The sequence below is a fragment of the Tupaia chinensis genome, unplaced genomic scaffold, assembly GCF_000334495.1.
Source record: "Tupaia chinensis unplaced genomic scaffold, TupChi_1.0 Scaffold143584_1, whole genome shotgun sequence".
NCBI lineage: Eukaryota > Metazoa > Chordata > Mammalia > Scandentia > Tupaiidae > Tupaia > Tupaia belangeri.
In genome coordinates this window covers 5,323,911-5,337,558 of record NW_006203430.1, presented here as the reverse complement: position 1 = coordinate 5,337,558, position 13,648 = coordinate 5,323,911, and the positions used below count along the sequence as shown (strand labels likewise).

The following is a 13,648-nucleotide window of genomic DNA, read 5'->3' as shown; positions in this document are numbered from 1 at the left end:
TGAACTAAAAGCCTAATATTACAAATGATCTAAGTAATGTTGTGTCAGGATGTCTATCCCCTGCCACTCCAGAACACATTCCTACCAACAGATCTATATTTCAAAATCTACGCGTAGTTTTTTCATAATCACATTTTCCATGAACTTTCCGAAGACACATATGCCCACGAATATGTCCAACCTTGGTCCAGAAGCTTTTAGAGAGGTGGGGCCAGAAAAGCACACAATATGGGGAAAAAGGAAAACATCGAGACTGAAGAAGCAGTTGAAGATGTTGGAACAAGTCACTCAGCTACAAATCCACTTCTGAAAGCAAACAATGAATCAAAACATGTGCTGCTAATTCCACGGCATTCTAAACATTGTATGCAGTCTGATTGTGAGTGCACTTAATAAGCTTGACTTTGGCCCTGCAGCTAAAAATATTTATCTGTGTGCTTCTGTTAGGTTAGAACACTGCCCACTGACTTCTCAAAGCACCCCTTAATTAAAATCATCTTTGGTCATATCCCACTTAACATTTTCTAAAACCACAGGAATAGAAGGAGCTATTAATAGGAAAATTCAATCTAAATCACACTTTAAAAGTATATTACTTCAATTCTGAATAAAAATCTTTCCAAAAGGGATCCTGCAAGTGATCTATCCAATAAACTTGCAATGTTGATCAACCCCACTGTCAAGGTCGTCAGAGCAAATAACGTTAAGATGTAGAATGCTCCACATCTTTGACTGTGAAGCCTGAATTCTAGAAAGGGCTTCACGGGCTTTACAAGTACTTTAAGAGAAGGAGAAAGGCAAGTTTTCCGGGTATAAAGTGTAATATCTGAACAGGGTGGTTCCAACCATTTTGTTTCAATTTCTTTTGTTTTTTCCCCCGATCATGACCCTGTCAATTTATCACCCCTTTGAAATCACAGCCAGATCTCATCTTAACTTCAGGCAATAAAATGGCTTTATGATTTGGCAAACTTGGAATCCACACTGGGCTGAGAGGCAGGTGTCTGAGCACATTAACTTGTGGTGACGTACTTCTCAGAGTACATCTTTAAAACCTCAACATGCCTTGGTCTAATATCTAGGAAGGCACATTCAGGGGAAGATGAAGAATCCCGTTAAGTTAAACAGCATTTGTCATGAACTGAGTAATGTGATCTCTGTTTGTTTTGGAAAGTGTGGGATAAATATTGGTTACTAGAAATCAAGAATGGAAAGAACATTACTAGAGACTGGCCTATTTCACTAAAAACCAGTGATAGCATTTGTTGAGTACTTTCATCCACATATTTATTAGCAGCTATTGAATGTCTGATGTGTGCCAAGCAGTGTTCCAGGAGACTCAACTGTGAGAAAAAGAACCAAGCCCTCTCATGGAGTACACATTTCAATGGTGAAGACAGACAATACATACATAAACATATGGCATGGTTTTAAGTACTGAAAACTAAGAGAAATAGAACCACCTGGGTGGAGTGGGGCATTTGAACTTTGAGTGGGATGAGAACCCTTGGAGAGTTAGGGTGCTATCACCTCATAGATATTTTGTAAGCATCCTTCTAGCTGTTGTGTACAGTGTAGACTGTAGGGATGTAGGGGAACAGCAGGAAAGCCAATAGGAGGCTGGCATAGGAGTGCAGGCAAAAGATGATAGGGAAACTGGAGGGGATGAGAAGTGGTACCAGTCACCTTTCCGAAGGTGGAGTTGAAAGAAATTGCTGTTAATGGATTGGCTATGGGTCATAAAAAGAAAGGAACAGAGTTGCCTGTTTGGGGCCTAAGAAACCAGGTAAATGAAGATATGTATTAGTTTTCCATCTCACTAGGTAGTAGATTTTTTTTTAAAAGGTTTTCCCCAGGACCAGCAGATGGTGTAATGGTTAAGTTGGACTCCCATGTAGTCGACCACGATTCAAATCCTGGACCTAGCACCATAAAATTCACGCCGGGCACGCACGTGTGTGTGTGTATGTATATGTGTGTGTGTGTGTGTGTGTGTGTGCACCAGAACTCCCCAGAAGAGAATGGAGAAGGGATTGTGGTGTGTTATTGCTTCTGGGGGAGGGGAGGTGTCTCACTTTCTGTCTCTCTGGTGAGTGCATGCTCCTGATAGCAAAAATATCTTTAAAAAATTAAAAAAAAAAAATCGGGAACCAGCAGTTAGCGTAATGGCTATGTCGCTGGACTCCCACGTAGTCGACCGCGGTTCGTGTCCCGGACCCGGTGGCTTAAAACTCACACCAGGCGCGTGTGCGTGCGTGCCCAAGATCCCGAGAGGAGAATGGAGGAGAAGGGATTGCAGCGTGACCATCCCTCCTGGGGGGTGATTTCTCGCTTTCTGTCTCTATGTCTCTCTCTGTCTGTCTGGCAAGCGCACGCCCCCCACAGTGAAAAACCCTAAAAAAAAAAAAAAAAAAGGGAAAAAAAAATAAAAAAAAAAGGTTTTTGCCTTAGGGCACATGTACTCATTGGAGAGAGACAGAGACAATGAGAGGTAAAGTGAGAAATCACCTCCCAGGGGGATGGCCTTGCCTCAATTCCTTCTCCTGTGATCTTGGGCACACATATGCATGTGGCTGGCATGAGTTTCAAGCCACCAGGTTCAAGACTCGAACTGTGGTCAGTCACGTGAGAGTCCAGCGACATAGTTACTTACTATGCCATCTGCTGGCCCCTGGTAGCAGATGTTTTTTTTTTTAAGAGAGATTTTTTTTTCTATAGGGTGCATGCCCTTGTCGGAAACAGAGAGACATGAAGTTAGCAATCACCCCCAAGGAAGACGGTCACCCACAATCCCTTCTCCTCTATTCTCCTCTCAGGATTTTGGGTACGCATGCACATGTGCACGGTGTGAGTTTTAAGTCACCAGATCTGGGTCTTGAACCACAGTCAACTACGTGGGAGTTCAGTGACATGACCATTATGCCATCTGATGGTTCCAGGTAGCAGATTTTTACAGCAGTATCACTATAACTGAATGACTGAGGTTTTAAACACCTCAAATAGTTTAAAGTATCAGATTCCCAAAGAGCAGAAAATACAGCTTAAGATAAACAATACTATTTTTATAAAATATAGGTGAGATCATGTAATTAAGAGAATGTGTCCCTGGGTGAAAAAACTTAACAGAACAAAATAAATAATAAAAAGAATCATATTTATACACTTTCAAGTTTTATTTTCATAATTATCTTCCTATAGAAGCAATAATCTGTATTTCCATTGCTATACATTTAATATTCTATTCATCAAAGAGCTGGAAAAAATAGGAATAAAGCACAGTTCCATACACAAATAGCATACTCTGCATATGTACAAATAAATTCAATATATTAAATACATTTTGTAGACTGACCTCACTTACAATATAGTAATAGAACATTAAGTATCAGATTCTGAGCATATTCATGCACTTTCACTTTAGTAAAAATGATGATACTAGAGTTCTGGAAGACAATTTTTCTCACTGTAAACAAGTTTTTCGCTTTCTACTGTTCTTTCAGGATGAAAGACTTACCTAGAAAAATAAAATGTATAAATGTGAAAAAGATGTTTACTAGACACGGCACAGAGTAACATTGCTCTCAAAGAAATAACCCCAAGTACCGCATATTTCTTCTTAAATGTGGGCAGACTTAGGAGGGACTTGTGGGTTTTTTTTACAGTTCAGTGTGTAAGAAGAATAAAACTAATTTTCCCTTCATGGCCGTAGTGGGTAATACAGTCTATAAATAAATAGTCTAGAATACCTTTAAAACACTGCCTAAACTGTTGAAACGGTGATGATCAGCTCAAATGAACATTAACATAAGACTCCAGAAGTTTACGATGGCATCTAAAGGGTACAACCAGCAATGAGATCACTGAAATATTAATACGTATCTTCAAATAGACCCGTTTGGACAGCTTTATTCGGACTGTCTATAAACCTCGGTAAAATTAACAGCAGAACTATGCGAGTAATTTAAGACACTATATAACTTACACGTTTTGTGTCAGAGCTACAAGACTGTAAATTAACATCTACCCACTCAGGCACACCTGCCAAAGAAGGATGTTATTCTGTCTAAGCTCTCCCACAAAAGTAACTGTGACTAAAATCACTTAAGATACTCAAGTGTTTTCTGGAACTCTAGCAAAACTAGGCATACTATACTCAGGTAAGGTATGATCCTAAAGAGAGACATAGCATGAATACTGAGAAAAGCATGTGCCTACAGAAAGGTGTGCTACTAGTGTTTGTAGCCTCTTTCCAGTAAACATATTGTGAGTCTAAGCCACATAGGATGAAGAAGCCTTCAAAAATAAGACCTTAGGAAATACTAGGATGAAAATATTGGCAGCACAGTGTTCTAAATATATCTTTCTTCTCTTCCAGCTAAATTTTCATAGTAGAGTATACAGTACTTCCCATGTTGAGTTATGGTCTAGATATAACTCTAAATGAATCAAATTATTTTGGCAGAAGGAAATGAACATGCACTAGATAACTGGAAACACTGCCTCTTAGTGCACCTAAAAAAGGTCTTCATTAGCGCCCATTTGGTCAAGGATGAGGTTTGGAGATAGTCTTGAATTCCACACACACCCCCCCCCACCAATGGAATATCCAGACCTTCAGAGAGGACTGAAAACATTTACAGAATTATTTTAATATGCTGCCTTCAAAGTTTTGCAAACTCACACTTAAGAACTTAAATGCATCTTTTACTGAGTTAAATCATACCACTGGACTCAAAATTGCTTCCCATCACAATTTCATCTTTGAAAAGATTTCATAATTTAACTGTGCCTTATATTGGGGGAGGGAATTGTCTTTCCAAAATAAATTTTTAAAATATTAACTTTTAAGAATAAACTTCACTTTTAGCAGCAATTATTAAAGTACGAAGAAAATGATCTAACAATAAATTATAAGAACCCAAGAGAAGAAAGTATCTATGTCTATTGCCCCTTTTGATCAGAACCTAATTTCTCAAGAATCTGCCTTACAAACTTTTTTAAAGAATTATTTTATTTAACTTTATTTATTTACTTATTTTAATTTGACCAGGTCTGGGGTTCGAACCGTGGTCAGCCATGTGGGAGTCCAGCACCTCTAACTACATACTACCTGCTGGCCTTTTGCCTTGCAAATTTTAAAACCAACTGTATTAAAACATGACACTACATTTTCTGTTAATTCTGCTGGTGTCTTACAATAATCTTATCATGGAAAGAAAAACAAATGCTTCACAGGTAGTGAATACAATGGGTGACTTGGGAAAGGATTACTGAAAATCATTCTTTATTAGCATTCAAGATCAGGATCTCAACAAACTACAGATCTCTTTAAATAAGTTCCAAGTCCACGAAGTAGCATGTCAGGATTTTACCCTTTCTTATTCTTTTTTGTTTCTCCCAAGCATAATACTAGCACAGTCCTCCTGAATATTCATCTTCCTCTTCATCAGCAGCTGTGGTGGCGCCACCCTCAGGCTTCGCCTGTGGTGTTGCGGGTGATTTCTTCTTGATTCCCCCTCCAGGAACCATCAAACTCAGGCCCAGCTTAGCATACTGTCAACAGTAAGACATTTATATCTTAAAAGCTGGATAATGAGAATCACCATACACAGCATCTAAACATCAGTTATCTATAAGACTGAAGCTAGCTCTCTGCTGTCGTGAACACCAGTGTCATCATTTAGATAGAAAAGCAAAACACAACCATGCTCTGTTGTCAGATGCTTCATGACCATAATGTGACAGGTACATGCTAGTAAAATAACAATTATATATCATGCTTGGAGATTTGAGACAATCTAGACATACTGAGTGAAGCAGTACCTCTCTTACCTATGAAACCAAACCAAGGCCTGTTGTATAAATGAGAGTGTAGGCGAGCAACAAACTAATTTTTCTAAATATGTACAAATTTACAAAAACATATGTAAGAATTTATCTAGGGAAAAAAAAAAACGGTTATTCTACATACACCACTATAAAAAAATTGAAGGTCTTAAACTGATCTGATACCATAATGAGACTTTAAAGGTATTAAGAATAAACTGATGTTCATAAATCTACTGAAAAAGGGAAATAAGAAAGGATAGAAACTTACGGCCACGGTTCACTAGATGTGTGAGGTTATTCCCACACTGACTAATGTATTCTTTACATCAGTCCAGCAAAATGGGTTCTAGTAGCTCCGTTTTTACAGGCAACAACTGAGGCTAATAGATAATTCACAAGGTTGGCCCAATAACATAGTGTGTTAGGGAACTGGATTCCACATGACTTACTGGGGTCTGAATTCCAGCCCTGGCAGTTTAAAAAAAAACATACCAGGTACACGTGCGTGTACATGACTGACTATGTCCCTTGATGTGTGTGTGTAGGGAGGGGTGGTGTTTTCTCTCTGTGTGTTTCTCTGGCAATTAAAAAAGGGATAGAGAGACAGAGATAGTGCATTAATAATCTGCATTACAGGTCAAGCATGGTGGTTTAAATCAGAGGTGGTGCTGCTGCGCAGTGCCTGAGGCCTTAAGGGAGGCCTGGTTTCAGGTCTCAGTTCAACTTAAATAGGCTGGGTACAAAGGTAGGCACCTGTGGTCCCAGCTGGGAGGCTGAGGCAAGAGAATCATAGCACAGCGAGACCCTGTCGAAAATACCCATCTCAGAACCAGCAGTTAGCGTAATGGCTATGTCACTGGACTCTGATGTAGACGACCATGGTTCGAGTCCCGGACCCAGTGGCTTAAAACTCACGCCCGGCGTGTGTACGTGCATGCCCAAGATCCCAAGAGGAGAATGGAGGAGAAGGGATTGCAGCATGGCCATCCTCTCTGGGGGGTGATTTCTCGCTTTCTGTCTCTCTGTCTCTCTCTGTCTTTCTGGCAAGTGCACAAGCCCTATAGCAAAAACCTCTCCAAAGAAGAAAGAAAATACCTATCTCTGGCCCAGATACAATGGCTCACATGGCAGTGTTGCTCTATACTGCTAGAAACCACAAGGACAAATATGGGTCAGACCCTGAAACTTACTGAGTGTGCAACAGAGATCCTTACTAGCTGGAGGGCTAGGGGAGGGATCAGGGTGTGATGAGACCTGGTCAAGGGTGCCTACATGTTCTCTCTCATGAAAAAATTTTAAGTTCATCGGGACCAGCAGTTAGCGTTAATAGCTATGTCACTGGACTCCCATGTAGTCGACTGTGGTTCATGTCCCAGACCCGGTGGCTTAAAACACGCTGGGCACGTGTGCGTGCGTGCCCAAGATCCCGAGAGGAGAAGGGACTACGGCGTGAACATCCCCCCTGGGGGATGATTTCTTGCTTTCTGTCTCTCTGTCTGTCTCTGTCTGTCTGGGGGAGTGCACACACCATATAGTAAAAAAAAAAAAAAAAAACCTCCCCCCCCCCAAAAAAAATTTTTAAAAAGAAAAAAAATAAAAGAAAAACTAACATGCATCCTTGTCATGGACACAATCAGTTTTATGTCTACGGTAAATATTTTTGTCTTAAATAAACACCTCTCTCTCATTAAAAAAAAAAAAAATTAAATGAATGACCTGCATCGGACAGCTAGTCATCACAGAGGTGTAATTCTCTTAGGTCTACTGAATTATAGAGGCTACTTTGCAAAACAGGGTCTCTTTTATAACATGAACCTAAAAGAAATCTGGTAAACTAAGAAACCTATAGATGACAACAGATGGTAGGAGTCATTTAGAAGTGAGGCGGAATCAAAAATTTTTAGGGACCAGCAGATGGCGTAATGGTTATGTCACTGGACTCCCACATAGTCAACTGTGGTTCAATTCCCAGACCCAGTGGCTTAAAACTCATGCTGGGCCATGTGTGCCCAAGATCTCAAGAGGAGAATAGAGAAGGAGGGACTGCAGCGTGGCCATCCTCCTGGGGGGTGATTTCTTGCTTTCTATCTCTTTGTCCCTCTCTCTCTGTCTCTCCAGCATGCACACACACCCTCTAGCAAAAATCTCCTTAAAAAAAAAATCATTTTTTTTTTTTTGAGAGGTTTTTGCTATAGGGTGCATGTGCTCACCAGAAAGACAGAGAGAGACAGAGAGACAGAAAGCGAGAAATCACCCCCCAGGGGGGATGGCCAAACCGCAATCCCTTCTCCTCCATTCTTCTCTCGGGGTCTTGGGCATGCACACACACGTACCCGGCATGAGTTTAAGCCACCGGGTCCAGGACTTGAACAGCGGTCGACTACGTGGGAGTCCAGCAACATAGCCATTATGCCAACTGCTGGTCCCTAAAAAAAATTAGTTTTTAAATATGGATGTGGTCACCACAGTTAGATGTGTAAATGGCTGTAAATGCATATGGTTGACATCCAAATTATTTAATTATATAGTGAAATTCAAAGAAGTGATCAGTTCCTTTATGCAGCAGTTTGAGGTGAACAGTGGTAGAAAATGTTTTAAGTCCATGAGAGAAAAACAATCTCCCTAGAAGCCTCCTCCTTTGGAGAGGAAAGAAGAAAGCTGTCCCGGACAGGCCCACTTACGTCATTATCCATGTACTTGAAGAGAGGTGAGTTGCAGACCTCTGACACCTGATCTTGGTCTTGTTGGTCATATCCTTCGAGAAGCTTTTCCAGTGCAGCACAGTCCTCACTGCCATTGAAGCCTGGTATGCTACAGTAAGCACAAATCACACTTCACCCTTCCCTTACAACAACAGTCATCAGCCAGAAAGGGTTCTGCCCCCAGAACACATCTGGCAAAGTCTGCAGACACTCTGAGAATTACGGGTAAGGGGATGCTACTGGCGCCCAGTGGGTAGAGGCCAGCGATGCTGCTAAACATCCCCAGTGTACATGACGGCTGCCACAGCAGAGACTGGTCCAGCCCACATTTTCAATAGTGCTGAGGTTCAAACCGCTCACCTTAAACCTATCTATCAAGAGAATCCCTCATTTTGATCTTTTTGCAAGATAAAATCTGAGAGCTATTCATTTTTTCTTTTCTTAGAAGGCAAATACAAAAATAAATTACTAAAGTCATTCACTCCCATGGAGGTCCCCAAGAGAAAAGAGAAGAAAGCAACTGATAAAAATCCTATGATAATAGTAAGATTGCAATGGTAGTCAAGTGTTCCTACCACTCTGAAGATTTATGAGAAATGGTTTCACGGCCAGAAACACACATGTCTAAACAGCAACCTTAGAGAAACAGAAATGCTAACACTGCAAGTCAACAGCCTGGCCAAGATCTCACCTGTAGCTCTCCCGGACACATCTTTCTGCAGCAACGTAGTCATTTCTGTGCAGATGAACTAAGACTTGAGCAATTGTTTTCTAAAACAAAAGAAGTGTTAACAGTCCAAATTTCTATCTAACAAATTTCATGGGCATATTTAAAACACTTAGAATTTAACTTTCAGAGTCTTGGTTTGTACACAGAAGATTCTGAAATTCCGCAGTAACTTCCACGGGACACCTGAGGGAAAATATCCTAAAATAGTACTTCTCAAATTCTAATGTTCACATAAACCACCTGGGGATCTTGCTCAAGTGAAGAGTTTGACTGAGCAGGCCCGAGGTCAGCCTACAATTCTGCCATTTCTAACAAACTCACACTGGGGCTGATAGGGCCTATCTAGGACCACACTTAAGACCAAAAAGCCTTAGAACACAACCACTCACATATTTTTAAAGACAATTTATTTCAAATGTCTAAATAGATTTAATCTTGGAAAAGGAATAAAACAGTGGGGAAGGGGCATAATTCTAAAATTACACTTCGAAATGCTTAAAATGATCCTAAGAAAAAGGAGTATGAATGAAAACTCCAGATCACAGAAACAATGGTAACTATTTATAAGTCAACAACAAAAACAGTAATAAGATTATGATTGATAAAAATCTGATCAGTGAATGCACAAGTTATGGTAGCACATGCTCCTAAGACACTATGCTTTGCAGGCTGAGGCCACATAGGAGACCCAGGTTCAATTCCCAGTCCAACCTAAAGGCCAGGCATGGTGCTGTGTGCCTATAATCCCAGCTACTCCGGAAGGCCAAAGCAGAAGAACCACAAGCCCCAGGTTGGCCTGAGTACCATGGCGAGATTCTGTCTAAAAGGAGCCAGGCACAGAAGCCTGCACCTGTGGTCCCAGCTGGGAATTAGACAGCGAGCCTGTCTTTAAAAACAAAAACAAAACACAAAAACTTTCTGGCTGGCGAAATAGCTCTTAATTAAGTAGTTTCAATCTTTTTTAGAGTCTTTCTTTTGTTATTTTCGTTACAAGAATAAGCCCATCTAGGATTTTATTTCAGATACTGTATTTCCCAGTCTTAATAGTTCCATATAGCATCTAGTTCATTCTTATAGTTTCTATAAAAATAACATTTTTTTCTATAAAAATAGATCCTGTTTCCCACTTTGAACTGTGTTTCCTTTACCTCGATGAGCAGTTATATTAGCTATTTCAAAGTCTGATCATTTATTTATTTATTTTTGAGAGGTTTTTGCTATAGGGTACATGTGCTTGCCAGAAAGAGAGAGAGAGAGAGAGAGAGAGAGACAGAAAGCCAGAAATCACCCCCAGGGGGGATGGCAGTGCCACAATCCCTTCTCCTCCATTCTCTTCTCGGGATCTGGGGCATGCACATACGTACCCGGCATGAGTTTAAGCTGCCAGGTCCAGGACTCGAACCGCGGTCGACTACATGGGAGTCTAGTGACACAGCTATTACTCCAACTGCTGGTCCCTAATTCAGTCTTGGTGTGATAATTCCAACATCTGGGTCATTTTGGGGTTGACAGGATTTTTCATTCCTCTTGAAAGTTGGTCCTGTTTTCCTGGTTCTTATATGCTGAGTAATTATGAATTATATGCGGGACATTTGTGAACTTCTGCTACATGGACAGTGTTGTAATGCTCAGCAAAGTATGGGTGTTTATACCAGGCAGTCACCCCAGTGAGGTGCAGACTATACAACATGTCTCGCTTTTGGAGGGCAGTTTCTAATCTTAGTCCTGATCCTTGGCTATGCAGCTCTGGGTCTGCCCCACACCTGGGCCTTTTGAGGGACTTGGACAGTGAGTTTAGACTTGGGCAGTGGTAAACCTTACTTCAGTTCTCAGAACTCTTCTCTCCTACTCTGGGCCTCTCCCACATGTAAACCCAAGACCTGTATGGGTCACACACAGCGGCATTCCCTTTTCCAACCCTATTCCGTGTGAGATTTTCTCCTTGTTCTCCTAGCCCATCTTCCTAGTTCCTCTGGTCAGAGATGGGGTTCTTCTGTGTTACCTGCATGAGCCATTATCACAGCTATAGCTCCACAACCAGGGCTCAAAGCTAGAGCAAAGCCAAGGGAGAGAAGAGAGAGAACGGGGCCTCTCTTCTCAGTTCCTCTGGCTAGAAAGATGGGGTTTCCTTTGAAGTTTTCATTGCTGTAGCCTCCACTGCCTGGCTCCATGACTGGGGCTTCCTTCAGACAAGAGGCGACAGACAAGGCCCAGGAATCGCTCTCCTGTACTGGATGCTTCCCCTCGTGTCTTATTCCCTTTCCCAGTCTCCTGACTGTATTTACTTTTCAGAGTTTATAGGTCCTTCTTGTGTTTTATCTGGTAGTTTCACTTGCAATCAGTAGAAGAGGCTATAGTGGGCTTACTCTATGTTGGCCAGAAACAGAGGCCCATAAATTATCATTACACAAAAACACAAATATCCATGGAATTCTATCTTAGGTATTAATTTATACCACTATCAAAAATTACCTAATGTAAAGCCAAGAAATGAGAACTTTCAAAGAATACCTTATAACACGTTGGGTAATTCTCAATTTCCTTATAAATATTTTTTTCTTTCTGAATGGAGAGTGCTGCCTCATCAAACCTAAAGACAAAACAAAGAAATGTAAAACAAGGCAGGTTAAATGGTCTATAGCAGAGGTCATTTTGTGATATTCTTGCTATTATAGATTTCAGAGAAACAACTGCTCCATAACATAACCCATGTTTCTATTCTCTCTCTCATCTGGCTTGCCTTTTAAATGTCTCAATCACCCCTTTTAGGCATTGAGCTGACAAAGTCAAAAAGCTTAAGGATAGGTTAATTCGAATGGAGAGTTTTAAGTCAAGATTATGCATGAATGCGCCTCTGTCAAACTCAGCCTAGTGAGAACCTGAGCAGAAGGCCCCGCCCCGCGTCTAGATGTCACCTACAGAAACCATGAGTGTGCTCTGCTTCAAGCTGCCAAGTCTGTGGTAATTTGTTATGTGTATCAAATTAATGCAAGGGGGACAACTGTCTCATTTGTAACCGTGACCATAAATTTATCACAGATCCTGTTTTACATATTACATTAATGTCTATATGACATTGTTCTAGTAGGAATCTCAGTATTTTAAGTTTTTAATATATTTAACACTGCATTCTGCAACATGCATCATTTATTTCCTTGACATAAACACAGCATTTCCGTGTGCTAATACATATCTAGCTAGCAAAGGAGCCACAAGAACTACTGTGCATTTATATGGGTTTGCAGTAAAAAATGTTGATCAGCTTTGCTAAAAGTTCATGAAACTGACATGTAAAACCACCTAATATCAAAGACATTCAAGAAATTATTCACAATTTACTATTCTGAAACACAGAACACTTCAACTTTCTCATTAGGTAATTCTTAATACTTCTATCAAAATAGAATGTACATGTTGGAATTCTTTATCCAAAATGCTTGGGGCCAGATGTCTTTCAGGTTTCTAATTTACTCAGATACCAGAAGATGTGCACACATATAAGGAGGTATCTTGGGAATGCGACCAGACTCTAATTATAACCTTCACTTACGTTTTATTATACTTTACACACATAGCCACATACATACACTAACAGCATTTTGACTGCAACCTGTCACATAAAGTCAGATGTGGACTTTTCCACTTGTGGCATCATGTCAATGCTCAAAAAGTTTTGGGTTTTAGAGCATTTCGGATTTCAAATTTTTGACGAGGAACATTCAACCTATCTGGTTTTGCTGATAAAAGTATAAACTGTTTTACTCTTCTTGTAATTAGGAAAAAAAAAATAGACTCAGTCCTGGACCTAGTGGCTTAAACTCACACCAGGCATATGTGTGTGCATGCCCAAGATCCCAAGAAGAGAATGGAGGAGAAGGGATTGTGGCATGGCCATCCCTCCTGGTGGGTGATTTCTCGCCTTCTGTCTGTCTGTCCGGCTCTGTCTTTCTGGTGAGCACACATGCCCTATAGCAAAAACCACTCCCCCCACCAAAAAAAAAAAGACTCAAATAAGACAAAAATGTAAATGACACATAAATTATGTACACGTGACAGGAAACTGCCATAGGGCCTCACAACTTTGAAGGGATATTTTGAAGGGATACTTTCCTCACAATGACTCAAACTCTTCCTCAGTTGCCAACTATTTCCTGAACTCCAGAATAGACTTTGGAACTACCTACCAAATTTTTTGGCCTATTTGTCATATTTCCAACTAAGCTTATCCCCATTAATAATCTTGTTTCTACAGCATAATGGATAGGACATAGTAACCTAAGACACAGTGATTCTCCCTAATAGTACACTCTTCACCCCAGCATCACAGACACACACCATGCCTCCCTGCATTCAGTATCAGTGACCAGCTTGGCTGATCGGTGAGAAG

At 40.6% G+C, this 13,648-nt stretch overlaps 1 protein-coding gene across 2 annotated transcripts in view; it reads right to left on the bottom strand.

Annotated features, from left to right (window-relative positions):
- Positions 1–5,053: 5,053 nt before the first annotated feature.
- The window catches only part of NAPG (NSF attachment protein gamma), a 29,085-nt gene continuing 20,490 nt past the window's right edge, over positions 5,054–13,648 (bottom strand). For both annotated transcript variants that reach the window (XM_014582343.2, XM_006164034.3), the window contains exons 9-12: positions 11,773–11,851; positions 9,223–9,302; positions 8,511–8,640; positions 5,054–5,553 (exon numbers count right to left, since the gene is read on the bottom strand). In XM_014582343.2, coding sequence (XP_014437829.1) covers positions 5,410–5,553; positions 8,511–8,640; positions 9,223–9,302; positions 11,773–11,851 — 433 coding nt within the window. In that variant the 3' untranslated portion in view covers positions 5,054–5,409. The remainder of the gene's footprint in view (positions 5,554–8,510; positions 8,641–9,222; positions 9,303–11,772; positions 11,852–13,648) is intronic.